Here is a 24,571-nt window from a genome sequence, read left to right as displayed (position 1 = left end):
AAAAAAAAAACTTACTTCTGGGACAGGAGTAAGTTTCAGTGTAAATCTTACAGATAACAGTGTAAAGCTGTAAAGTACTTTAAGCTTTACAACATGCACAGTTGCTTAATTTAAAGTGCTATCGTGATTTCAGTGCTTCTTTGACCATATGGCAGCTGTCCGGTAATCCTGTTAATACTTTTTAATCAAACAAGCCATCCTAATGGGTGCTGTAAAACAAGAGTATACTTTCATACCTCGTCTTTGATAAAAAGGGAATTGCGGCTCAGTTGAGAAAAGGAAACGGTACACAGTGTGGCTCATTGCTAGTGTAAGAGGCTGGTTAGAGTCTGCACCTTTAAATGAGCACATGGAGATTTAGCTCAGCTCCGTTTGACCGTTTGTGGCCTCTCTGGTTAACTGGAGTCAGCTGGCAACAAACAGCTTGTGCTCTGGTAGTCTGAAACCCCAAAGGTTGATTGAATTAGAGACATTCAGCGGATCCTGATGATGGCAAGCAGTCATGACAGTAATATTGTTAATGGCAAACATATAACACCTTCATCTGGTTTGCTATTGTAGCAGTCAAGATCAATTTACAACTTTCACAACAGTGTCACATCTTGAAAGGATTTATTCATATGCAGCGATTAATTTCTCTGAAATAATCAAATTAACAGAAATGCACAATCTCTTATAGTTTTACAGGCAACTGTACAAATAACCAAGTGAAAGCTTCAGTTGGGGTAGTGTTGATGTTGTCTGAAGAACATGTAAGAGGAATAACATCATTCAGTCTCTGTTTCTTCCTGCAGAGAACATAATTAAAAAGGTTGACTTGTAGCTAAACTGTATATTCCAGAAAGGGGAAAAGAGTTTATCTATTAAAGCAAAAAGCAAACATGCTGATCACAAAGGGGATTTAAATTATGGGACATTTAAACTCTCAGCTTTTTCATTTGACCAAAAAAAAAATCAAATAAAGCCTTAAAGGGACGTGTGTTAAATTAGTTGAACAAGGCCTTCTGTCCAAAACCGTCAAGCCCATCCAACAAAAGCACAAAAAGACTTCTGGATAATCTTATTACCCCCTGCAGGGGACCTCTTGCTCTCTGCCAGGGACAGATAAGTTAATGGATTCATCCTCCATCGTGTTCTTGAATCCTTAAATTAGCGGAGAAAAAAATATAGGCTTTTTTTTTTGTCATTCTGCATTTCTTTTCCACTGCTCCACACACGGAAAATGACTCTGGAAACAGAACTTGGTTAGGCTCCTTTAATCTGCTTCAGTGAGGCCTCACATTGGAATTTATACAACAGCTGCTGAGGACTCCTTTATTGTGTGAATACATTATTCTAACATGAAACCGGTCACTGCTGTTCAGGTTGGAAAGTGGTAACATTAAGCATACAAATCACCGTGAGGTTTAATTTTTTACGAAGTGCAGGACTCGCTGCGGATCAACAAAGCGCCTAAACATCAACATGGAGAGAACTTCAAGTTTTTAAGTGCTGTGTGTACTTAATAGTCTGCACAAAGACAATGCTGTAATATATTTACCAATCTTCAACAGAGACAAAACAATATTTAAAGCTCAACAGAAACCAGAAAACTCCTGCTGTGACATGGCATCGCTACACTTCCTCCTCCTCAGTTGATTTGTCAAAGCTGCTGTTGGTCACTAAGGTCACAAGGCTCCCTTTGGATTGTGTTTCACCTCTTCCACACAACAGTCATGGCAACAGTACCCATGGAAATACAGTATTAAACAATGCAAGAAAATAGCAGTAATGCTAAGCATGCTTTCAGTGTACAGGACATACATATTCAGTCTTATCTAAGGCAGGTGTACGCACGGAGTAACGAAGCCCAGCACACTCCCAGGCGACTCAAAGTCTTTAATCCAACACTAAAAGCTTGCAGCTTTCTGCATTCACCAACTTCTCATTTTCTTCCGTTTGTATTTGTGTAAAGACGAAAGAAAACGGCATCACATTATCTCGCTGTCCAGGCCCTCGCTCCTTTACACAGGTCGTATTTTATCATGCACCATGGCTTTCATATTACTGTACACCTTTTTTTTTTTCTTTTTACAAGATTCAATAGGTAGCTCCATCCAACTGTGAGACCGTAAATTAGTTCCAGTCTTATTACAACAACATTAATATAGTCACATCTTACGTCCTGAGAGTGAAAAGTACAAGAAATGGACAGGTGGAATCATTCCGGTGCATTAAGGAGCATACAAGACTGCAATAAAATAAAAAGACTAGACAAATATAAGCTATTTAATAAAATCATAAGAGGAAATGACCCCCCCCTCTGCTACTGAATAAAAAAAAAGAAGGACATCACTGCAATTTTGGTATTTTTCTTGCTCAACAGTTTCCACGGTTACTGTTGGGGTGTACGGGCTCCTAAACGGCTAAAATAAAGTATACATTTGGAAATGTGGCAGAGTAATTGTTATTCATGCTGCACAGCATAGACCTGTGTTGTTTTGTCCTCTAAATGTCATATTCAGAATAGTGGTGTCAGTTTGTTGAACTAAGTTGCCTCTTCTGCAGTAACAACACAAACCACCTGCTTCTCTTGAAAAGAAAGGACAATATTATGGCTATAAGTGGTCATTCTTGCACATAAAATATTCACTTTCTAACTATTGCGTGTCTGAATGACCACACAGAACTTAAATATATACCGGTTATTGACAACATTAAGCAGGCATTTCTGACCCTTTTGTGTCAGCCCATTGTCAGCGTCCTATCGAGACATTAAGCAATCTTTAACAAAAGTCACTTAAAAATAGATGCATTAAACCATTAAATATAGTAAATACTTTCTCTATTGTACTTTACCAACATCACAATACTGGAGAAAAGCCCTCACAGGAAAATAAATGAATCCAAATATTGTGTATTTGTCTTAGATTATCTTTGTCTTGTTCTTCTAATGAAAAGGTGCCATGGTGTGTTAAGAGTCCACAAGCGTTGCAGGCAGAACCCGTTTTACAGCCAGTGTCCTTCACATAGATGCAGGAGCTCACTTCTCCCATCCTTCGACATTTAACAGACACTCTCTGAACCTGGACTCGGATGTCTCTTTCTTCATTTTTACGCTGAATTCATCTTGTTGGTTTCAGTAGTTTTACTTTTTTCATATTGGTGAAAGGGGGTGAGGGTTGAGGCTACAGTAGTTTTATGAATAAACATTCTTTTTCCCTACAGCACAACTCATTAGGGAGGTGTATACCCTACCAAATCTCATGAATTCACATTTCTCCCCATACTTCATCTCCCTCTGCCCCTCTCTGTGCCCGTCTCAGTGCGGTGCCTTTAGAGAGATTTATCCTGGTGGATCGACTGCAGACAGCCCAGCAGCTGGTAATAAGGGCTACCTGGCGACGCCACGGTCTCAAAGACCGACTGGAAAGCCCTGCGGTCCAGCTCCTCATCAATCTGATGCCGATAGAAATCCATGGCCACCAGACAGAACAGGTTGACATCCACAACTTCACTTGAGCCCATTCGGCTGATCACATGTGGCAGTCTGGTTAACAGCGAGGCGAGTTGAGGACAACAAACCACACAATCTGATGAGCGAAGAAACACCGATTGTGAATTCACGCATCAACGCTATGAAATACAAAAACCTCAATCATCTTCCCACTCATTAGATCTACTCTCTGTCACGTAAGGATACAGTGCTGAAATCCACTGGGAGGTGGAAGCAGAGACGAAGAAGCAAGAGAGGCTCCACATCGCCATGGCCACCGGCGTCCTCTGAGTGAAGTTGGACAAAGACAGGAGCACCCAGTCTCGGACCATTGAAGATTGGCCTGTGGCGTGGAGCGTCTGAAAAACCTGCGAAGTAGAGGGAGAACATTACTTATCAATCCAAAACTTTTTAAGTGTGCATTAGCGGATGCATTGAAAACTCAATATTATCATATTATTTTCAATTTCTAAGAAAAAACCACATCCAGCTTGATGCCATTCAGACAATAGGCTGCCAACACAGGTATAAACTGTGGTGATTAAATCATAGATGCAATGTAAGAAGTTTGGAGGGAATGAATTTAACTGAAATTCTACCCAATGCTCCCAGTGAACCTTCGACTACACTGCTGTACTTGTTTGGTCAAATAATTTAATTTGTCAACAAAACAGCCAGATGGACAGAGGACCGTAATAAGTTTTTCCATCTTATTTTGTGATTAGTGTGCTCTCGTGTCCTGCGGCTGACCTTGTAGACGACAGTGGCCATGAATTGTGGGTAAGGCTGCTGATTGGACAGGAACTCTCCAATGACTTTGTTCATGACGTCCTGTGGTGGGAAGAAGTCGTCCAGAAACTGGGGCAGAATCCTCGATACGACCCGAGCCTCGCTGGGCAAACCCTTCCTGATCCTGAAGGAAGCGGAAACGGCAAATCAAGATGCAAAATAAGAACAAGTTATCAAAGTGTTTCTCTTGTCAGTTGGACTACAAACCTAAAAGTAGTCAGAAGGAGAGAGGTGAAAGAAGAAAGCGTAGAGATAAGAACACACACATGAAAGCTTCACTTTACAGCTGAGGAGAAATGTGCGATGTCTGTACCTGTCGAAGAGCACAGAGACCCTCTCCATGGCAACAATGATCGACTCGCTGTCGGGGGCCTGCGGGTCAGAGTGGGCAGGACGGCTGGCAGGGCTGGCTTTCTCCTTGCCTGAGGAGAAACCAACATGACCGGCCGTGACGCCCACCGCCTCCGCTACAGCAGAGCCAGAGTCAACCTGACCTCTAACCCCTGTCACGTCTGAACCCGACGCAAGCACCGCTGAGAAGACGAAAAGGGGGGGGTGGCACCGGTTGAACCAGTGGGGTAAAAGTTAGAGTGGGAGTCTCGAAGTTTTCACATGACTCAGATTAGAATTTTGTTGACCACAAACAGAAAATTGGGGGAATTTCTGGGAGTTAACATCAGTTAAATGACATTATAGAGGCTCATAAGTGACTGGTGCTGAAAATATTAAACCCGTTCCAAGTTTCTTAGCTGCGATACATTTTAAGGTTAGCCTCTCGTATGAGCTGAATGTGCTTCGGCTTGCACATACAGCTAAAGAGCGTTATAGGTCAGTTTGCATTTGCAAGAGTCTGGGTTTAATCTCAGAATTAGCTGGCTAGCTCCGAACAAAAACAAACTACTATGTCATAACATATGGACAGCAACATACTAAGAATTGCTACAGTTAGTAGGGGCCAGTAAGGGTTAGAGGTAAGGTATATCAGAGGTATGCCATTTCAGTTACATGCAGGAAGCAAGCAGGTGTATCTAAATGTACACGATGTTCATGATGAAATCTTGATCGTAACCTTGAGGATTAAGTTTTGAAAGACTTTTATGCTTTTCTTTAATATACTAGAAGACATCATGAGTAAAACAAGCATGATGCATGTCATGCTTTATTAATACAAATATTAACCAAAGATGGAGACTTTGTCCTTTTTAAATCTGAGGCACTTTTCAGACACAGCTAAATGTAAAATGCTGTACATTTGTTCGATGTGTGACGTAAACAGTCAGCAGCACGTTATAGTGTCATGCTATCATGCACAAGCTTGGGAACGCGTGGGTGATGCACTGGTAGAAATGTGATGTAATATTTATTTTGGTTTCATTACTAATCATTGTGTTTTCATTGCCTCTCGATGGGCATCTGGTTTTGCGGGGGTTTGGACTCACTTAGGACTTAAAGTGCAAAATGCATGCAGTTGTATTTACAAAGCTTTGAAAAAATAAAAAAAAGTTACTAATCAACTTAATGTATTTTATGCGATGTACGTGCAGGAGAAGTGGCCATGCTGAGCAGAGCTTCTAAAGCCCTCCTGGGTTCTTCCTCATGCTACAAATTAACTTCTCTCTGAAGGAATGAATCATTTCTCCTGATCCTTACTTTCTTGTTTTCTTTGATGGATGCTCTTGGAAAAAAAGATTTTAAACCTTAAGTGTTTTAGTAAAACAAATGTTTACAAAAATAATAAGGTGGTGGTCTGTCATGTGCTTGTAAATGGACATTTTTGGCCTCTTCAGGGTCAAACCGCTGTGTGGAGCCATATTTCTTCAGCTTCACTGCTCTCCCTTGTGCTACTTTAAAGTACAAAATTCTAACACTTAAATCACTTTAAAATGTTACTGTTATGAACACTTAATGTTTTCCCCACAAAACTTAGTTCTTGGTACACAGTCCTATAATTTAAGTCATCTGTGTTACTAATCTACACGTTGCATTTAAAGCACTGGAGCATCATGTTTCTATGCTGCATTACCAGCCTTTAAATTCCCATCTTTATTTGATTTTTATATACATCTATGGCAAATAATTTGTAAGTGAGATGTGAGGTTTTACATGCATTAGACAAAGGGTGTGACATCACACCACATCTTATTCTGTGAAATGCTGCATGTTGGAGGGTTCAGCCCTTTCTTCATCCGTGGTAGATGAGGTGCACAAAGCTCATTTGCCCTGCATTCTGTTATTTGTATTTTTACAGTTTACTTCTGAAACGCAGGCATGTTAATGTTGTTGTTGCATAACAAGGTGCTTCACTTTTCCTGTCGACGTGCAAAACATCGTTTTCCGATTCTATGAGGAAAGAGAGAGTGGCACTTCTCTTGAATTGCCTTTAATTTGTTTGTACAATGTTGCTGATCTGTGAGTTAACAATCCGTTTATCTATCTAAACTAATAACCTCCATCCATATTAATTCATGTTGCTGAGTTAGACTTTGAAAACAGATGATAAACACACTGTAAGATGGGTGTAAGAAAGCTTGCACCAGGTTAGACTCCACATACATTTGTGAGAATGGCCTGATCTGTAACTACTGTACCCGTCCATTTGCAAACTGCAGAACTAAACCTGAACTAAAGGCACTACCACCACGAAGAAAACACATGGGGTGCGTTTAGCGGAGATAGTCGGTTGATCAGCGCTCCTCTTTGTCAGGAGTCCATTATAGATCCGAATCATTCACAAGTTTCATCTTCTCCAAACATTGTTCCCTGGCTTCTCTTGACATCTTTTCACAATAAATATTCGACTCTCTCGCATCATTTCCTCATTACATCGACTTAAGATTAAATAACAACTTTTCCTCACACTACTTAGAGATTCACTACCAGTGCTCATCACCGTAGCTCCCTAGATGACGACCACAACTCAGAATGCAACGCGCTGTGAAGTTGTTGCCCTTTCCCTTTTTAGAAAAGGATGAATGCACTGGGAAGAAATGGGTTGCAACCTTACTGTGGCAAAGCAGTTAGGTGTTCGTCGCTCAGCTTGATGCATTAGCAGCTTTGCAGTTATTTTTCAGAGCAAGTCATGATGCTATACACCAGTGATGAAGCCAGCATTCACTAAGACAATGCATTCTGGTGGATTTAAAGGTAGCAGTCATGTTAAAGTCATCCTTACCGGTGTACATGCAGGTGAGCATGAGGCCCAGGGCAGCCATGGCTCTGTGGGGTGACGGCATATTGACTCGGTCCACACTGAGTTTGACCAGCGCTTCTCCATCTACACGCGACAACTGCTCTGACAGCAGGAGGCGCTCCAGTCCACGCAGCACGCAGTGATAGATGATGGAGGGGGTGGAGTCCTCACTGGCTGAAACCATCACACCACATAACTGGAGAAGGACAGAATTAAGGATTAGACCTATTTCGGCTGGTAACATCTCTTATTGATGTGTTTGTTTTTATAAATATTTGATGAAGACCGGTCTCATTTAAAAATAAAAGAATGGTGTAATATGGGTTACCTGTATAACTCCAGCCATGAACTCAGGTCCTACATCCAGAGGGTAGTTCTCCATCATGTAGAAGGCCACTGCACACATCACTAAGACATGCTGCTGGTTATGCAGGTTCACACAGCTGCAGAACAGAAACACAATAGCAAGATTTTGGTTAAAGAAATAGAAATGCTGGTGGTATTGTGTCTAAAAAGTCATGGGCAACACCTAAAGGCCAACAGGTGCAATGCATGCCTACTTCCATTAAATTAACTTGTTAAGTTAAAACTAATTGCAAATAGATCCTATTAAACTGCAGGGGGGTTGACACACTGACATTAAAGATATTGGTTACAGATGGTTCTTTAACAATCAGTTCAACTCAACGGCAGATTAACGGAGGTCAGTGACTGCAAGGAGGGTGATGCTTACTGTGCAATAGCCCGAAGGTTCGATAGAAGGTACTCCGAGACTGTTGGAATGAGCTGTTTGGCCGTGTCATCCAGTAGGTCACACTCCAACACATAAAGCACCCCATGCAGGGCCCCCATGCGGCTGGGCAGGTGGGTGCTACGTAGGGTCATCTCCAAAAGGCGACACACGGGCTCAGCTATTACTTTGTCCTAGAAATGTATATTTAAAAGTATCAGTTTTAATGTACTATTAAACACTTTCTCCAGTGTTTAATCTCACAGAGCTTCACTCACCATCCCCAACACAGCAGCAGCTTTACAGATGGCAGGAACAAGGTACTGATTTAGGATCTCATCCTCTGGCGGGTGAAGCTTCTGCAATTCCATCAGGGTGGAGAACATCATGTCAAACTGATTTCTCTCCGTGAACAGGTCCGACACTGCCAGCAGCTAAAGAGAATGATCAAAGAAAGAAAGAGGGAGGAGGGAAAGCGAGTTGTAATAGGTTGTAGGTCTCTTCACCTGGGACTAAACCTGCTTAGGTATGTTTTTTTTTCACAAAAAAGAAAAGCCAGAGTAAATCTGTGCTTTTATCAAAGAATGGATGGAAAGTACTGCACAAGGTATATGAGTAGGGCAGAGTTTATTTGTATGGTAGATGGACACAGATGAACAAAAGTCTGGCTGAACAGCTGATCCTGTGGATCACAGCTCACCGATCGGACCACTTCACTGATGAGGATGGTCGGTGTCCTCCTGTTACTTGGGGAGCCAGGGATCAACCATTGACTGTAGAGCTCCAGGAGAAACTGAGAGCACGAATGGATATCCACACCTGCACGGTGCTTCCTGAAAGCAGACAGACAGATTAGGGTGTGCATGCTCATGTTGGTGCAGGGGACATGAAGATCAGCATTAAAACCAACGGGTGGAGTGAACATTACCGATCATCTCGTTACAATTCAAAGCTATGCTAAGAAACTTTGAGTCCTGACACTAATGCGGGTGTTATTGACAGGTACAGACGACCTAAACACTGCTGCTGAAAAAACAAACAAAAAAAAAAACCTGCGTTTATGTTCCAACGGATCAAAACTGGTACAGCAGACAATATTAGGACAGTGGTTGAAATGTTTTGGGTAATTGATATACGAGTAATTGTGTGTTATCTGACCTAGAGTTTATAGGAGACATAGGTGGAGAGGTGGGCGCCGGAGTGTCTGCCTCATCTTCTTCATCTTCACCCCATTCTTCCTCCCTCAGAGGAGTGATATTGTTACCCAACCACACAGAATGGATAGAAACCTGGACACAGATAAAAACAAATAAAATCCATTGTTTTGTTTTTTCTATTAACAATCTCATCCAACATGTCATCACTCATGTCATCTTCTTATGCTTCTCTTACCTGCCCCAGTTTGTAATCCATGTTGCCCAACTCCCTCTCTGTGTTGATCTGAAGTAGCAGTTTCTCATGGCTGATCAGCATACCTGCTAAAACAAATAAGGATAAAAATGTGTAAGCTCAAACAGTTCAAACAAGCAGGAGGTATGCGAGCAAGAGTAGGAGAGAAAGTGGTCTTTCTGTAACCTGCAGAAGCTGCTGACAGCGAGGGCACAGGGTCCCAGGCATGGTATGGGTGGTGAGTATGGACATTGTCCCTCTTTGATACAAGAGCCTGAATTTCTCTCTCAACCTCACCCCTTATCACTGCAAGTTTCCTTCCAAACCTGGACACACACAAACACAATTTCTATGCATTGTGTGTTTATTTTAGGCTGCCACTCAGTAGATCGATAACAGCTGTATAGCTACCGTGTTTCTAACGCTTTGAGGCTCTTGTTGCGAGGCTGCTGTTCCAGACAGCTGACTGCTGGGTTCCCGGCAGTGGGCAGGGTCATGGCACTCAGCACCAGGCTGGTGATGGCCTGCACTGCCAACACATTTAACTGAGTACGCTCCAAGTCCTCCTAGATACAAAAAAAAGGGATAGTAAAGACACACAGACATAAAACAAGAGTAAAGAGCAAATTTGTACAATTGAGTGTTTCAATTGATGGCAGTCATTTTCACAGCCCGAGTCGAGACGTGTATGTGTACATACCTCCTGTTGTGTCTCCTCCTCCTGGTCCATGGTTATGGGTTGGGTGACCAGCACCCCAAGCAGAGTGGCCCATGTCTCTTCAAACTGTGTCCTGCTGCTCCAGCCTAAATACAGAGCAAGCAGTCCAAGCAGGTGAGAAAATGTTTCAATCAATCATGACAAACTATCAGCATAAAATTCAATTAATAAATAAACAAAAGTGGCCTCAGTGTGAGGAATACAATGTACATGTCAAATGGACACAGCAAAGTATATTTTTTATAAATGAGCACCTCTGTACCTAGTGTATTTATTCGGTATAAAAACTCCCTGAAAACATCCTTTTCCTGCAGAAAGTCCACAGGGATCTCAGGCAGCGTTGTTCCAAACTCTCCTCCTGGCTGAGGGGACCAGCCCAGTTTCCAAACCTAAGTGTAAGCACAGCCTTTTAATAAATATGCCGATACATTTACATTTCAGAACTGTGAGCGCCATCCGTTTCACTAACCAGGGGAGGTACTCGGGTGTAGCTGTTGACCAGAGGCAGCCGGGACAGACTGATGATAATGTTGCGCAATGTTGGTGTGAGAAAAGCAGGAAATGCATTGTTTCTTGGGTGACCCAAGGAGAGGACGCTCTGCAGACCTTCCACCATCTCTGCCAAGATTTCACAAGCTTGCCATTCACACATATCTGTAACAAAAAAAAATGAATTATATCATCTGAAGCTGTGAGTTAAGACCAGAAAAAGAACAGCAAAAAGCTAAGCAGTAAGCATGTGTGAAGGAACATCGTAATTCTACGATTACATTACAATAACAGCTATGTTATGACATTTCTAAATAAATTCTCACTGTTGGTGTGTTCTGAGTCCACTTGGTCTCCTTCTGCATCCCTTTCTCCTTTTGCCTTTTTCTTCTCTGGATGCAGCAGTTGGTCACCAGGACTCACGGCCACTGAAAGGCAAACGTAAAAATCTTGATCGGCAAAGTCTGAAGTCTATAAGCAGTTGTGGAATATGATCATGCTCAATAGTAATTGCACAAATGTCATCATTTGCATTACCTGCAACAATAATGAGGCGTAGGCAGTAGATAAGGGAGCAGGTGTGTGTGGTGTACTCGGGGGTGGAGAGCTTGTTCCAGACGCAGGGCTGCTGCAGGGCCAGACACAGACATGACAGAGCCCACTGCAGGTCGACACTCAGCGGCAGCTGGTCATGAAGCAGGCGCCACACTACAACCTGGTAAAAGAGTTTCACACACATGGGAAAACATTTGGTAAAGCGTTTAAAAAAAAAAAAACTGTCATATTCTTCCAATTTTCCAGTTGTTTGGTAAGGCGTCAGCGATTGCCATTTTGAAATTAGTTAAATTTCAATACAATTTCAAAGATTAATTTGATTTAATCCATCTGTAAGTAAGAGCACCACTTATAGCTTAAGCAGGCTACAATATGTTTAGAAGTTGGCCTTTTACCTCAGTGGCAGTGCAAGTAAATGTGGTGATGAGGTGCTCTTTGTCAGGAGGAATATGTAGTGATGAAGGCAGCTGGCTCACACTCAGCAAATACTGAGACAGTGCTCTGCAGAGCGACAAAACCCTGGGGTAGAAACTTGGCTCATCTGGAAAACAGTGAAACACACAAAAGTTTAACAGGAAAAAAAGACAACTTATGTGTTCATATGAGTCAGATTACAATGCATAAGAAAAATACAGGACGAAACTATTGTTTTCATCGCGCAAACTATCAATATGACTCATGTTGCCCCTCCCCTGCTCTCACCATACACTTCACCCAGCTGGTTCCAATAGGGCTGGGGTTGAGGTGGTGGCAGGAAGGACTGGTGTGGGACAGGAAGTGACCCAGTGACCCCCACTAGTTGCTCAAGGGTCACCTGCAAGGCTGTTTCCAACAAAAGGGACCCCTGACCCCGTGATAGCCTCTGAACTCCCATACTGAGGCATGGACACAACAAGCTGAGGTTGAAATCCTGAGAAAGAACCAACGCAGATCATGTTACAAATGTTGGAACATATTCAAGTTTTCAAATAATTGGTACATTTAATAGTATGTAGCACTATAGCAACTAACAGACAAAGTGTTCTTACCCTGCAGATGCTGCATGTCAAAAAATCTATTTGGTAAGTTTGTGCTGATACTGAAGCAGTCTGTTCGTATCCGAGTTACCTTGCAGCTCATGACGTTGAAAAGATCAGCAGGAGGTAGTTTGGTGAGAAGTTCTGTTGTCTCCAATAGTGAGACGTCTCCACGAAGACAGCACTGAGACTTGACCAGAGCCACATACCATTCCTAAATATCATACAAAGTTTAATTTCTTTGTTTTTTCAAAAAATTGAAGGCCAAACAAAAAAAAAAGGTCTTTGTTAGGTTTTGTGCAGGTTTGTCATACTGTGCACTGTAATCACCTTATCTGCAATGACCAGTTCAGGTGCGGGTGGTGGCTCCCCATCTAAGGGGTGTGATGTGATCGGAGGGGTGGGGCTACTGGTGTCAGCAACAGTGGCTCTGAACCTGTCCAGCAGGGAGTAGAACCTCTGATGCCTGTCATAAAAGAACAGATGAACAATGCCTTCAGAAACAATGGCCTCAATAACACCCCCCCCCCCCCCCCCCCCCCTCCCAGTATACTTTTCTAAATTTAACAAAGATCTGAAAACAAATCTTACGGCAACCTCAACAACCTGCTAAGCAAATAGTGTCAAGCAACCACGTGATGACAAATTCCCCACTGAAGGGCTAATAAGGCCATGAATAAAAGTCTGTCTCTCTACATTATACGGAAACTCAAAAACTACCTGTTCCACTTTCATTCTTAAAATGGCTGCAGCGCAGAGAGAGTTACCTTTGAGCCAAGCCACTGGTCTGTAGGTATTCTTGGATTCTCTCCAATTCCTCCACAGGCAGCTGGGCTATACTGTTCTGAAAGATGAAAGAACAAAGAAGAATATAACAAACACTCAATATGACAGCACTACACATTATTAGTATTTTCTAAATGACAACGTACCTGTAGTGTCTCAGCGAGCAACATCTCTACCCTGCGACACGCCAGCGTGTCCACCATGCGAGCCAGAACCCTGAAAGGTGTATTTAGCAGCTTGTCCACATAAAGCATCAGCAGAGATCCAGACTGACTAAGGTGAATGCCTTCCAAACACTGCAAAGTCTTCTTTAACATGGTGGGCTACAAGAGTAGAAAATACAACCATGAACGAGAAATGAGAGGTTGTCAGTGAAAGAGGGAAGGGGGTCAGGCAAAGATTAAGACATGAGGATGGGAGGAAACGGGGATAAGAAATAAAAACATACTATACATTTCGGAACAAATTTGAACCAGTTATACATCAAATAGTGGAATGGCAGAATAGAAGTTTAAAATGGTTGTTATCTTACGGTAGCGAGGTTGTCACAGCGGGACTGTATGGCCTGAATGAAGAGGCCGCTGGCGGCTGAGTTGCGGTGGACAGCACTGATGAAATCCTGCACTGGAGGCTCATGGGAAAGGCTGATGAGGTCACGCACATGGTTGACAATCAGCCACGTCAGATGCTCCGAATCATGGAGGTTCTGACACTAAAGGAAAGGAAGAAATATACAAGTACAGCGGTTTATGAAACTGACAGCAGGATTCAGCGCTGTGCTACAGAGTGCTGCAGTTGGGGACACTTGTTCTGGTGTTTTGAGTTTTCATTCTCATAGTTATGAACACAGATGCTACTACTGTTCTGAAAGTAGAATTATAAAAAAGAAAAAAAAAAACTTAACGATTTAGTTGAGCTCAGTACAAAATTATCTCCGTCCTAACTGTGATCAGACGTTGGAAATTAGAAAAAAGAACATGGAAAATGTGTATTTAAAGAAAGCGAGGGTCAGGACGGAGATTTAAAAAGACTCATGGAGCAACTGTGATGAGGAATTAAGATTGTGTTGGATCATCTTTAAAAATCATGGGGGTAAAACAATTGTTTTAGTTAGTTCAATGTTAATTGCTATTTAGAACCTGTTGTATGTGCTCTTCCCATTTTATTCAACTCTTGATTGTCAACATTTATTTCACTCCCCCCCCCCCCCAAAAAAATAAATAAATAAATGTATGAAATGTATGTTTTTTTTCTAGCTTGGAATAATGTAATCTCAGCATATTTAAGGTTCACTGCAGCCAGATGAGTGCACTGTGTAGTTCAACATTCTCAGTAGTCTCACCACATAGTCACAGAAGAGGATTAGGGCTCCCCTGCGTACAATCTCTCTGTTGACCATTGCTAGCCGAGACTCGGGCTTGTCTTCTTCGCCTTCCCCTGACGAGTGAGGGCTCAGCAGCTTAGTGGATGAGAGGCTGTGTCCTCTGACACAAAGGAAAAGAAAGGACAGAAATGGCATGATGGAAAAGTTGTGATCAAGAGCAATTAGCTTTGTTGAAAATGTATAGAAATATTTAATTTACACAACAGGGGGAGGTAACATGGGGAGCAGTCACTCCACTATGGAAAACTGCCTGACCTGTGTCTCTCTGAATGCCTTTAGTACATTTACAAGTTAATTAATGGATCCTCTGTTCTAACCTGGGTGTCTGGTGAACCTCGGCCCACCAGGAGTAGTTGGTGTAGTTGATGATGAGAAGAATTTGACACCAGAGAAGCACCAAGGACGGGTGCGTGGTGACGAGGCACTGCACCATGCTGTTCAGTCCCTCTAAGGGGTAGAAGAGACCGGCCTCAGTACCAGACTGACCACCGCCACTCTCCCCCTTTAAAAGCCGACTGGCTGCAGCTGTGATCCTGCGAAACATTCCTAGAAGAAAAATAATAACATGCAGAGGATTTTGCGCATTGAATAAATTACAACATCCACCTCTTTTAAGAAGCCACATTTGTGCTAACAACAAGAATATTGAATGACCAATTCTCACCACTTTTGAAGACATGTATGAGACACATGAGCAGCGTGCCCAACTGCTGGCAGTAAAAGGTGTGCTGTTGCTCAGTAATGTCCACTTTAACCCGCCTGCTGGAAATGTCATCAAGCAACACGCCCACCAGTTGGAGGACGAATCTAGAGGGAAGTTGGGAAAGAAACATTTCCAATAAATACGAAAAGCAGAGTAAAACATGTGGGGGCAAAATAGCAGAGGCAAAAACGACAGGGAAGAGATGCAACATGCTTTACTCCTTATACTCTAAAACTCATACACTCACAAACCTTGCAAAGGTTTCCTCTGGTGGAGCCTTTTGTGCCTCTCCATTAGCTTCCAGGTTAGAAGTCGTGTCGGCAGCAGAAGGATCGTTGGGGGAGGGGCTGTGCTGATGCAAACGGCGGATTGTGTGGCAGGAGAGAAGGTGTGGGGAGAGTGACAGCTCGTGGACTCGAGACAGGACAATATCCTCAGTGGACTGGGACACCAATACCCTGAGCACTGCCAGGATACCAGACACCCACAGCTGGACTGTGGCAACAGATGCCTGGAGGAGTGGACATTTTTCTAATGTTAAATATTTTTAAAAAATCTAAATGCTTCCTGAAAAAAAACGTTTGCTGTTTAGATCAGGTACATACGATAATCAAATGTATGCAGATAATAGAGGAGATGTCTCACCATGGTGGCTGGGATGGTGAACATACTCTTGAGCAGCATGTCTACAGGTCTGAGAGAGGAAGGCGCCACAGTCTCAAAGAGAGTGTTCAACACTCCTAATGCCTCTGGAGAGTCCAGATGCATCTGCAAAAAGGAAGAAGAACATTATTACATGTATGATACATGCAATCACTAATCATAAACAAATAAATATGCAAGGGTTTACCAACCTGCTGCTTGGCAATCATAGGCAGTATGACATCAGCAATCTGCCTGGACAGTCTCTTCCACTTGTCCTCATTCTCTTTGTGACACTGCTGCAGCACAAGGATGAACATCTCCAACACCTACAGCAAAAATGCAAAAGCACATGTAAGTGTCTAACATAACTGATGACATTAGCCTGCTGTGTCTTTTGCAGCCACTTGAAGCCTAACCTGATGGTACTGCACAAGCCTGAGCAGCATGGAGACCACCACTTCTTTCTGTGTGTCCAGCTCTTTGCCGGCATCGGCTTTGTTTGAGCCCCTTAAGACGAACAGGTCATGAACTATTGGCTGCAAGGCTGGGATGGCTAGAGATAAACGAGGAAAGAAAAATTATCTTTATAGGTTATTTTAAACATGAGAGCTGTCAACCCTCCTGACAACCTAACAAAAAGATGCTTTTAAGTTAGATCACAGTTCTGAAAGAATCAAAATAAGCCTCTAAGATGTGGAAGATGATTGTGTTGTGGGGCGTTATTTCCAAAGTGCTCCTCTCACCGTGTGTGACAGCCTTCCTGCCGCTTGCCATGATGCCATCACACAGCTGGATGATTTTGGGGATACTGATAATCTGCTTGGAGTGGTACCGTTCATAAGACAGCAGCACCAGGAAGAAAAAGATGTTGGGAATGATGGCCTCAGAATCTCTGAGTGGGAAATGTAACAGTCATTTAGGTTCAGAGGACAGATTTGTAAAAAGCAAACTTTAATCATTTATGTCACCACATGGATTGTAAGACTTCAAAAAGTGTTTTGTAGGATTTACTGACAAGAAAACTTACCTAAACTGTCCCACTTCAATGAATTCAAACTGCTTCAGAACAAATCCAATGAACACCTGAAACATATAAAAATGTCTGAGGAAGCAGAATTCCAGAATTTGAATGTATGCATCCAAACATCTGCATGCCAGTTTTACCTGATCGGAGTCCAGCAGACAGTAGTTGACTCTGAGCTGCACCAGCTGTGCAAGCAAGTCCAGCACTTGCCTCTGCAGGGCCACAGAGGTGCTGGTGGTGTACTGCTTCAGAGCTTTGATCACCAGTGGCTCAAACAGGCGAATGTGGTTGTGAATGGCGTTCTGACAAGCAAGGGGAAAATACAATTTTTAGAAAAGCAGCAGCAGCAGCTTAGATTTGCAACATTTGTCTTTATCTAAAACATATTTTGAAATGTACAAGGCACCAAATCATCAGGACAAGAGAAGCTGCAGGGCAATTTAAGGGTACCTTGTCTCCTCTGTGACGTGTTGCATTTGCAATGTTGGACCTCAGCTGATTGGACGCTTTCTGCATCACATCAAACCATCTGAAAGTGGGAGGGGGATACAGTTTGTTATACCCTACAGGTGCACATCTATGGAAACTTAAAGGTGACACATTTCATTCCATGTCTACGTGAGGCCTGTGTGGTTACTTACCCAGAGGTATCCTGTTCTTGTTCAGCCTGCACCATATTACGGAGACTAGCATCCGCAAGAGCCTGGGTGAAGTGTGTGTAAGGAGCCATGAAGCAGTAATGGTAGAGGCCTGGTCGCAGGCTGGAAGAGCCCAGACGGAGAGCTTTGCCCTGGGAGCGGCTGGGTCCACTCAGAACGCCTTCATACTGAGAGGCCAGGTTGGTCCCAAACAAGGTCTTCAGCAACTGAAGATTAATCATTTAACTTTTAGAGCAGGAATAAATTCATATTCAACTACATAAATAAACTGACAACTAGAAATGTATAGATTGAAACTGGCTCTGGACCAAGAACAGCAAAATAATTCTTTGCATTTTACTCGATAACTAATCAGCAAATTCTCCTTTTTTTCTGTTTTACATTAAAAGCAACTGGATCGCCACCTGAAAGGACTATGCAACTCTTTCTCTCATTACATAAATGTATGGCACCATCGCACAGGGAAACCAATGCCTTTACAGGCCCTGTCGGCAGGAACCAGCCTCAATCTGTGTGGAGTCTGACCGGCTGGAGCACACTGCTCAGTGCTTCAACCATAATGACTGCCACACACAATTAAAGGTAATCGTGTCAAAAATCTACAATTCAGAGGTAGAAACCGCACAGATTACAGACCTGCTGTACACAAACAGTAGCCATTGTTGGTTCTCTGGAAAAGCAGGACTTCAGGTAGCCCAGAATTTCCTCCACAGACTGAAAAGAAACAATATAGAACAATCTATTGATTTCAGGCAATAATTTACTATGAAAATCTTGTTCACTAGCTTGTATTAAATAAACAAAATAACGTAATCCATTACCAACCTATATGCCTAAGACAACCTCCGGCACCTGAGCCCATAAATATCAAAACTGGGAAAATGAAAAAGAAGGGATGATCTTCACCTTCCCAATGTCATGTAGTGTGGCCAGTTCCAGCAGCTGAGACAGGACATCTAACGAGGAACGCAGGAAACTTCCAAACTTCTCCTGGCTACTGTGTAGATCCAATGTCACCTACGAGATGACAAAAATAACTTCCAACGCCATCTGTGCACGACTATTCAAGCAAGAAAAACTTGTAAAGCACTGCTTTACTATGATACAGCGAGTGTTTTCCGACCTTGTAGTTAGCATGTGTAGCCTTGAGAACATCATAGAGCTTGAGGTAGGGTGGCAGGTGATAGAAGCTTCCCAGGGTGGTGGATTTGTTCACTGCTGTTGAGCCTGTGCCCTCTGCTGGCCTGCCTGATCACAAAACCCCCAGAAAGAAAAGGTTATCAAATATTTGCAGAGATAATCTGTGTATGTGTGGGAGGACAGTGAAATTGGAATATACCTGTGTTTGCCTCATTGCTTTTCTTTGGGCTCATGGGGGCAGCATTGGGCTCAGAAGCCTCCTTCTCCTTGCCTTTCCTGCGAATAGGACTGAGGGACGGGGTGTTGCTCAGAGAGGGAAGAGCAGCCTAAAAGTTAGGGAATAGAGTAGAAAAGCTGAACTTAATATAGCAAATATAGATGCTGAAAGTGGTCAAAAGCAGACAAATGCCAGTAAAATGTGGCTGAAACATCTGATTTCATTATTACAAATGACTCTGTGCTAAACTTGCCTTGGCTGCTGGTCCTGGTGGTGTATCATCCAGCACATGGGCACAGATGTTGAGGATCTTCAGGAGATGGGAGAACAACTGATCCACCATAGCCACTAGGGAGCGCTCTGAAAGCGCTGCCCAAGGTTCCTCCATTTTATTTGGGCCTCCACCGGTGTTCCCACCACTACCTTCCTCCTCTCCAGCCCAAGGGTTGCGCAAGCATTTAGGAGCCACAGCTGGGAACACAATTATGATACTAGTTCAACAGCAAGTAACTTCTTTTCACTGAATTTTGATTTAATGCAAAGCTAAATTCTCTTTGTACATGGAACTGCAAGTCACAAAAAAATGGGGCAAATCTGTGAGAAAATTACCCACCAGCAAGCAGGTTGCCAGAAAGCAAAAGTGCATCTTGATGCGCAGAGAGATCTAGTGGAAACCAGGCAGAGGACAGTAAGGAGAGCACCATGTTGGCCATTCCTACTGTCAGAGTCCTCCGCTCAGGATCTGGTGCAGTTGAGGAGGTGGTTGAAGAGGTTGGGGCATTGCTGGACTGTGACAAACTGAGGAAAAATGGTAAATTTTATTTTGAATCAGAATACTACTCGGGTGGTATTAAATTAACTGGTAAAACTAAATTATAGGCGAGAATGGGTTTACAAACCTGAGGGTCCTGCCTCTGCTGCGGTTAAGACTAGAACGGGAAGAAAAGTTGCTACAAGAGCTGACGTAGCCACAATGCCAGCCTGTGCTCCAAGTGCCAACTGGAAAATTTGAAGCCAAGAGGCACAAGGCCTCACAACAGCCAAACTAAAGAGAATGACACAATAGTATTTAAATGTGTTACGCAAACACAATTACCAAAATTTTGTGGAGTAGAGCTCGCAAATAATAGAAGTGTTACGATAAAAACGTACAGTTAGTGCTCTGGAGGTAGAAGATGTGAAAGCGTGGGAGACTGCAGTAACAACTCTGGACAAGTTGTTTTCCAGTGTGACATCAGAAACGGTGCTGGAAAAGCTGTAGCCTCTGTAAGTCCTGACAAAGAGAAAGTGTTGAGATGCACAAAGACTCCTTGCAGGGCTTTGCGTCTAACTAAACTCCTCTCATCACATGGTCAGACATCTAGAGCTTAAAAAAACAATGATTAAGATTTTCTAATTATGAAATCAAACTTTGACCATCTTAGATGTGACACCAGGGCTGTGTGACCGGATGTGTGCGAGCACCTTGTGATTGTGCTGACTGTGAACTGGGAAGGGGGCTGGGTCTCGTGCATAAGCAGCTGTAGGTAGACTGAACTCTGGTCCCGGGCAATCGCCACTACTGGGTCCACCTGGCCTTGGTCACAGTCGTAGAACATTTTTGGAACAAGTCTAAAATAAAAGCAGGAACAGAGACAAGGAAAGGGTTTGTGCTCATTAAAAGGAGATGTAAGAAAGTGAAACAGAGAAAAAAAAAAATCTGTTTTACTAAGTGGTACCAAAATCAAAACTATTGTGTGGGACTATGTCAGAAGTTCCCAACATTTTCCCCTTGTATCTACAAAAACTCTGAGTCCCATTCCCTGCGGCCAAGCCAAAGAATAACGATGAGATGCCAAGTGGGAGGTTTCTGAAAGCCAAATTTTTTTGTTTTTGTTCTTCTGGAAATATTTCTTTGATACTGAATCAGCTTGAAGGTTGATGAGTGCATCTCATGTCTTCAAATGTAGAGGTCCAACACTCACGAGTCGTCTGATAGCATCGATCAACATCGGCAAACCAAGATTCCAGTCTCAAATGCCGAGTAAACTGCTCCATAAATATCTACACAGAGTGCTATCGGACTACTTAATCTGCAGTAGACGATATTAAAGTCCCCGTTTTGAGTTTTTCCAACTCTGCCCTCCAGTTTGCTCATCGAGGACGCCTTTACACTGCATGTTTGATTGAGGACTCTGCATATACCTGTTCGTCTCATTATAGACCATTAATGTGTCTGCGAAGTATGCCGTCTTAATCAAAGACGTCAGACGGTTAAAGAATTTATTCCATTTCACCATTTTATTTCCTGCAACCCCACAAAACACAGAACCAACATACATGGGTGTCTAACAGCGGTGTTGGATGTGCTTCATCCTCATACAGACCTTTGATAATTCAGTACATGTGTTGTGATTTTATATGTGCTAATCTAATTTGGACTACTACTGGTCTACGGCACAGTCTGATACTTAAATGATGCACGACATAGCCAACACATGTAAACAAACTGGTGTACCTGCTAACAGCAGAGGCAGCTACGTGGCGTACTCTTGGATCATCGTCTCCCAACAGACGTATCACCACATCATTCAGGACCCGGTCTTGCAGTCGCAGTCGCTAAACAAGAATGTAAAAATTCAGGACACAGTCAGGTGATAATGTTGAAGCAATGTGACAACCTGCATGTGTGTTTATGTCGAAACATGTCTCAAGACTGGCACCTTTCACAGCAAAGAATACAAGGAAGCTAGACTTACCCCAGTGTAGTGATGATCTCCCTTATGTGAAGTCTCAGTTTTCCTTTCCAAGAAGTTAACCAATCTAAATCACAGGAAAGAGCAGAAATCTTGAACGGGTAATTATAGGTAAGACGCATGTAATGACAATTCTTTGAAGTTGAGTTATGAGTTAACATTTCAAACAGCTGTCATTGAGGCATAGGAGACAGGCTTTACAAAACAAAGAGGTAAAGAAAACCCTTACCTAAAGTCTAATTCAGACAAAGTTTCCAAGAGCTCAGTGCGAACAAGCCAGTAAGAAGAATCCTTCAGAGCAAAGAGGTCTATAACCACCCGCAGGCCAAGCTCACTTAGGGTACTGCTGCACAACGTCATGATGCAGTGCTGAAACATGCACAAACAAAAGCCAGTTTCACAAACACACACACACACGTGACACAGAAAAGCGACAGGCTTACAGAGATCCATCTTACCCTCACTGCAGAGCAAGCCATCTTGCAGGTGACAGAGGATTCATCTTTTAGAGTTTTCTGGAGTAAAGGCACCAAGTCCACCAGGGATACCGGGTTACCTGGAGAGCAGACAGGTGTCATGAGCACCATTCAGTCTTTTAACATGGTAACAACAAGGTTAACACATTCACACTAACCTGTTGCACTCTGTACACTGGCCAGCCAAGTGTGTATGTTGTAACGTGTTTTGGTAAGAGCAGCCTGTATAATGGCTCCACAGAGGATGGCCGTGGCCCCTCTGATCTGGGGGTCCCCGTGGTCAATGAGACCCAGAACATCACTGATATATTGCTGCTCTGCAAGGGGAGGGAAAAACATAGTATGGTCAAAAACAAGTTGTCAGTGTGTGCATTTTGTTCCACTGGAATAAACACCATACAGTCCTTCATGCAAGATTTCTTTTACCTATCATAGTAGGTAAAGCACAATATTAAACAGCAGTAGTGACCACATAAGTGAATGACCAATTTATACAATTTAACATTGTTGTCGCAGTCCTGAATTTGCTGACATGGAGGGAGGATGCTAGTCTCTTCATGAATACTGTTCAGTTGGCACAAACATTTCCTTTTCTTATTTCCACATGCAGTTTTTAAGACTGAACGGACTCTATAAAAATGACTTTATATGCTCCATTAAGGGTGCAATCAGAAGGTAGCTGCAGACTGCAGTCAACTTAAAAAAGACTTCCGACTGAGTATAAATAAGAAAGACTAAGCGGCAAAAGCGATAAAGAATGAAGCAGCACGGGTGAAATAAGGTGTAATGACTTCTGTCTCTGTAGCAGAGCAAAGCTAAAGGACCAACAACAGCACCGTCACAACTAAAAAAGTAGCCTTCACCTCAGATTGATCCATGCTTTTAAGACTGCCTCCAAATAGCAGAGAAACACTAAGAGGTAGACACGTTTCTGCAAAGCTGAGTGAAGCTCCAATGCAGAATAAATGCAGAACCTTGCAAGAGACGTAACACAGTGTAAAATTCGACTGGGGCAGTAGAACATCCTGGTACTTATTGGCATGCTGCATTTGAGATACTATATATACGCTGAAACATGATAAAATCTTTTAAGTCATTCAAGAGTCTGGTGACTTATATCTCAGAAAGTCCCAAACACTTAAACTCAGGCAGAGATCTCATTGGAAACAATGAAAGCACCTTTATTGCAGCCTAAACAGTCTTAATGGTGTAAACAGATCATCTAAACTGTGATGCAATGCTGTGATGATTACTGTAGTCTTAATTTGGTTTTACTTAAGATTTACTTATCTACCAGGTGTCAGGCATAATCTAAAAAAGAGCAGCTTGGAGAGCTTTTTTTTCCTCCTACCTTCAACTGGAATGCCGTCCAGCGGCTCCAGGTAGAGAGAATTAAAGAAGGCTTCAGGATGCAGCGCTGCAGCTGCTCCAACACAACTGACTGCCAAGGCCTTCACACTCACTCGCACCTCTTTATCAGGGATCAAACCTAAAGACACAAAAGCAAATCATCACAAAGAAATATCAGAAACATACACAAGCCACTCTGAAACAAGATGCTATGTCTTCATGAGGGTATCACTGATAAACCAAAAGGGCGAAACTTAATTATTTTTTGGAACTTGTATCCTATTGTTTCGGGATTTCTCATAACAGGGTAAAGTTTCTAATAGTCGTCAAATCTTCTTCATGCAGTTGCTACTAACCATTTTTATGTCCTGTCAGCAGGAAAGAAACAGCAAGAAGTCGTACACAGTGCACGAGTGGCTCCAAAGTCTGGTCTGTATAGTGTCCAATTGGACCCTTGATCCGTGATGGCTAACAGAAATGTTGAGGTGTATTCAGACAGGATTTTTATTCATTCATAAATATTTTTCTAATTTAAAAAAAAAAAAAACTAATTTCCATGGGAAAAGATATTTCTGTGTGGGTTTGGCTTATTACCTTATTATCAGGTTCGGGCTCAGCAGGTTCATCCTTTGGTATGAAGCGGTCAACGCTGCTGTCTGAACCCTGTCGGTTGTGGCCTCGGCCCTCGAAGAGATGAGGCTTACTCAAAGCTGAACAGAACACAATAAACGGCGGTTATCAAAAAGGTCGTAACTTTAAGCAGAGCCCGTCTCTACGTGTACACAAACATACCAAGTGCAGACTGCAGGAATGGTTCTGTGGGTTCTTCTTGAGAGGAAGATGCCGCTCCTTCATCTTCTTCATCCTGTAGTGTGCCAATCTGCATCCCAGAGTACTGACTTTCGCTGCCATCCAGGACCTTAGTAACACAGACAAAAACAAACTTCTCAGTGAAGGCATTTTCAAATGCACCAAATGTGCACCAAATTTGTCTCAGTTTTAAAATCAACTGCATGCAAACTATACCTAAAAAGTATCAACTACTTGAGTTCGATTTACTGAATTAAGGACAAAACACAAAAAAATGACAAAGTGAAAATC

General features: G+C 42.7%; 1 protein-coding gene and 1 non-coding gene across 7 annotated transcripts in view; both read right to left on the bottom strand.

Annotated features, from left to right (window-relative positions):
• Window positions 1-1,241: 1,241 nt before the first annotated feature.
• htt (huntingtin) overlaps window positions 1,242-24,571 on the bottom strand; it is a 33,135-nt gene continuing 9,805 nt past the window's right edge. For 2 of the 6 annotated variants that reach the window (XM_072384434.1, XM_072384436.1), the window contains 55 exons: window positions 24,263-24,389; window positions 24,065-24,180; window positions 23,827-23,938; window positions 23,472-23,609; window positions 22,279-22,437; window positions 22,103-22,200; window positions 21,874-22,013; window positions 21,648-21,711; window positions 21,407-21,507; window positions 20,374-20,520; window positions 20,062-20,182; window positions 19,809-19,954; window positions 19,523-19,707; window positions 19,163-19,380; window positions 18,892-19,018; window positions 18,676-18,800; window positions 18,459-18,569; window positions 18,189-18,266; window positions 17,535-17,758; window positions 17,344-17,422; window positions 17,034-17,195; window positions 16,897-16,952; window positions 16,613-16,761; window positions 16,286-16,422; window positions 16,079-16,195; window positions 15,870-15,992; window positions 15,476-15,735; window positions 15,186-15,328; window positions 14,839-15,067; window positions 14,480-14,621; window positions 13,670-13,849; window positions 13,284-13,460; window positions 13,119-13,195; window positions 12,682-12,817; window positions 12,443-12,565; window positions 12,038-12,245; window positions 11,731-11,876; window positions 11,318-11,495; window positions 11,107-11,208; window positions 10,761-10,945; window positions 10,554-10,680; window positions 10,274-10,377; window positions 9,985-10,139; window positions 9,760-9,899; window positions 9,577-9,662; window positions 9,343-9,473; window positions 8,885-9,017; window positions 8,463-8,618; window positions 8,188-8,378; window positions 7,783-7,897; window positions 7,437-7,650; window positions 4,578-4,797; window positions 4,226-4,388; window positions 3,683-3,843; window positions 1,242-3,529 (listed from right to left, as the gene is read on the bottom strand). In XM_072384434.1, coding sequence (XP_072240535.1) covers window positions 3,316-3,529; window positions 3,683-3,843; window positions 4,226-4,388; window positions 4,578-4,797; window positions 7,437-7,650; window positions 7,783-7,897; window positions 8,188-8,378; window positions 8,463-8,618; window positions 8,885-9,017; window positions 9,343-9,473; window positions 9,577-9,662; window positions 9,760-9,899; window positions 9,985-10,139; window positions 10,274-10,377; window positions 10,554-10,680; window positions 10,761-10,945; window positions 11,107-11,208; window positions 11,318-11,495; window positions 11,731-11,876; window positions 12,038-12,245; window positions 12,443-12,565; window positions 12,682-12,817; window positions 13,119-13,195; window positions 13,284-13,460; window positions 13,670-13,849; window positions 14,480-14,621; window positions 14,839-15,067; window positions 15,186-15,328; window positions 15,476-15,735; window positions 15,870-15,992; window positions 16,079-16,195; window positions 16,286-16,422; window positions 16,613-16,761; window positions 16,897-16,952; window positions 17,034-17,195; window positions 17,344-17,422; window positions 17,535-17,758; window positions 18,189-18,266; window positions 18,459-18,569; window positions 18,676-18,800; window positions 18,892-19,018; window positions 19,163-19,380; window positions 19,523-19,707; window positions 19,809-19,954; window positions 20,062-20,182; window positions 20,374-20,520; window positions 21,407-21,507; window positions 21,648-21,711; window positions 21,874-22,013; window positions 22,103-22,200; window positions 22,279-22,437; window positions 23,472-23,609; window positions 23,827-23,938; window positions 24,065-24,180; window positions 24,263-24,389 — 7,956 coding nt within the window. In that variant the 3' untranslated portion in view covers window positions 1,242-3,315. The remainder of the gene's footprint in view (window positions 3,530-3,682; window positions 3,844-4,225; window positions 4,389-4,577; window positions 4,798-7,436; window positions 7,651-7,782; window positions 7,898-8,187; window positions 8,379-8,462; window positions 8,619-8,884; window positions 9,018-9,342; window positions 9,474-9,576; window positions 9,663-9,759; window positions 9,900-9,984; window positions 10,140-10,273; window positions 10,378-10,553; window positions 10,681-10,760; window positions 10,946-11,106; window positions 11,209-11,317; window positions 11,496-11,730; window positions 11,877-12,037; window positions 12,246-12,442; window positions 12,566-12,681; window positions 12,818-13,118; window positions 13,196-13,283; window positions 13,461-13,669; window positions 13,850-14,479; window positions 14,622-14,838; window positions 15,068-15,185; window positions 15,329-15,475; window positions 15,736-15,869; window positions 15,993-16,078; window positions 16,196-16,285; window positions 16,423-16,612; window positions 16,762-16,896; window positions 16,953-17,033; window positions 17,196-17,343; window positions 17,423-17,534; window positions 17,759-18,188; window positions 18,267-18,458; window positions 18,570-18,675; window positions 18,801-18,891; window positions 19,019-19,162; window positions 19,381-19,522; window positions 19,708-19,808; window positions 19,955-20,061; window positions 20,183-20,373; window positions 20,521-21,406; window positions 21,508-21,647; window positions 21,712-21,873; window positions 22,014-22,102; window positions 22,201-22,278; window positions 22,438-23,471; window positions 23,610-23,826; window positions 23,939-24,064; window positions 24,181-24,262; window positions 24,390-24,571) is intronic. The other 4 variants (XM_072384435.1, XM_072384439.1, XM_072384437.1 and 1 more) reach the window with 3 other exon arrangements.
• LOC140306450 (small Cajal body-specific RNA 14) lies at window positions 17,993-18,122 on the bottom strand. The gene has a single exon (XR_011915756.1).

The sequence above is a fragment of the Leuresthes tenuis genome, unplaced genomic scaffold (genome assembly GCF_036924035.1).
Source record: "Leuresthes tenuis unplaced genomic scaffold, fLeuTen1.0.hap1 SCAF_4, whole genome shotgun sequence".
NCBI lineage: Eukaryota > Metazoa > Chordata > Actinopteri > Atheriniformes > Atherinopsidae > Leuresthes > Leuresthes tenuis.
This window is presented reverse-complemented; position numbering and strand designations above follow the sequence as displayed.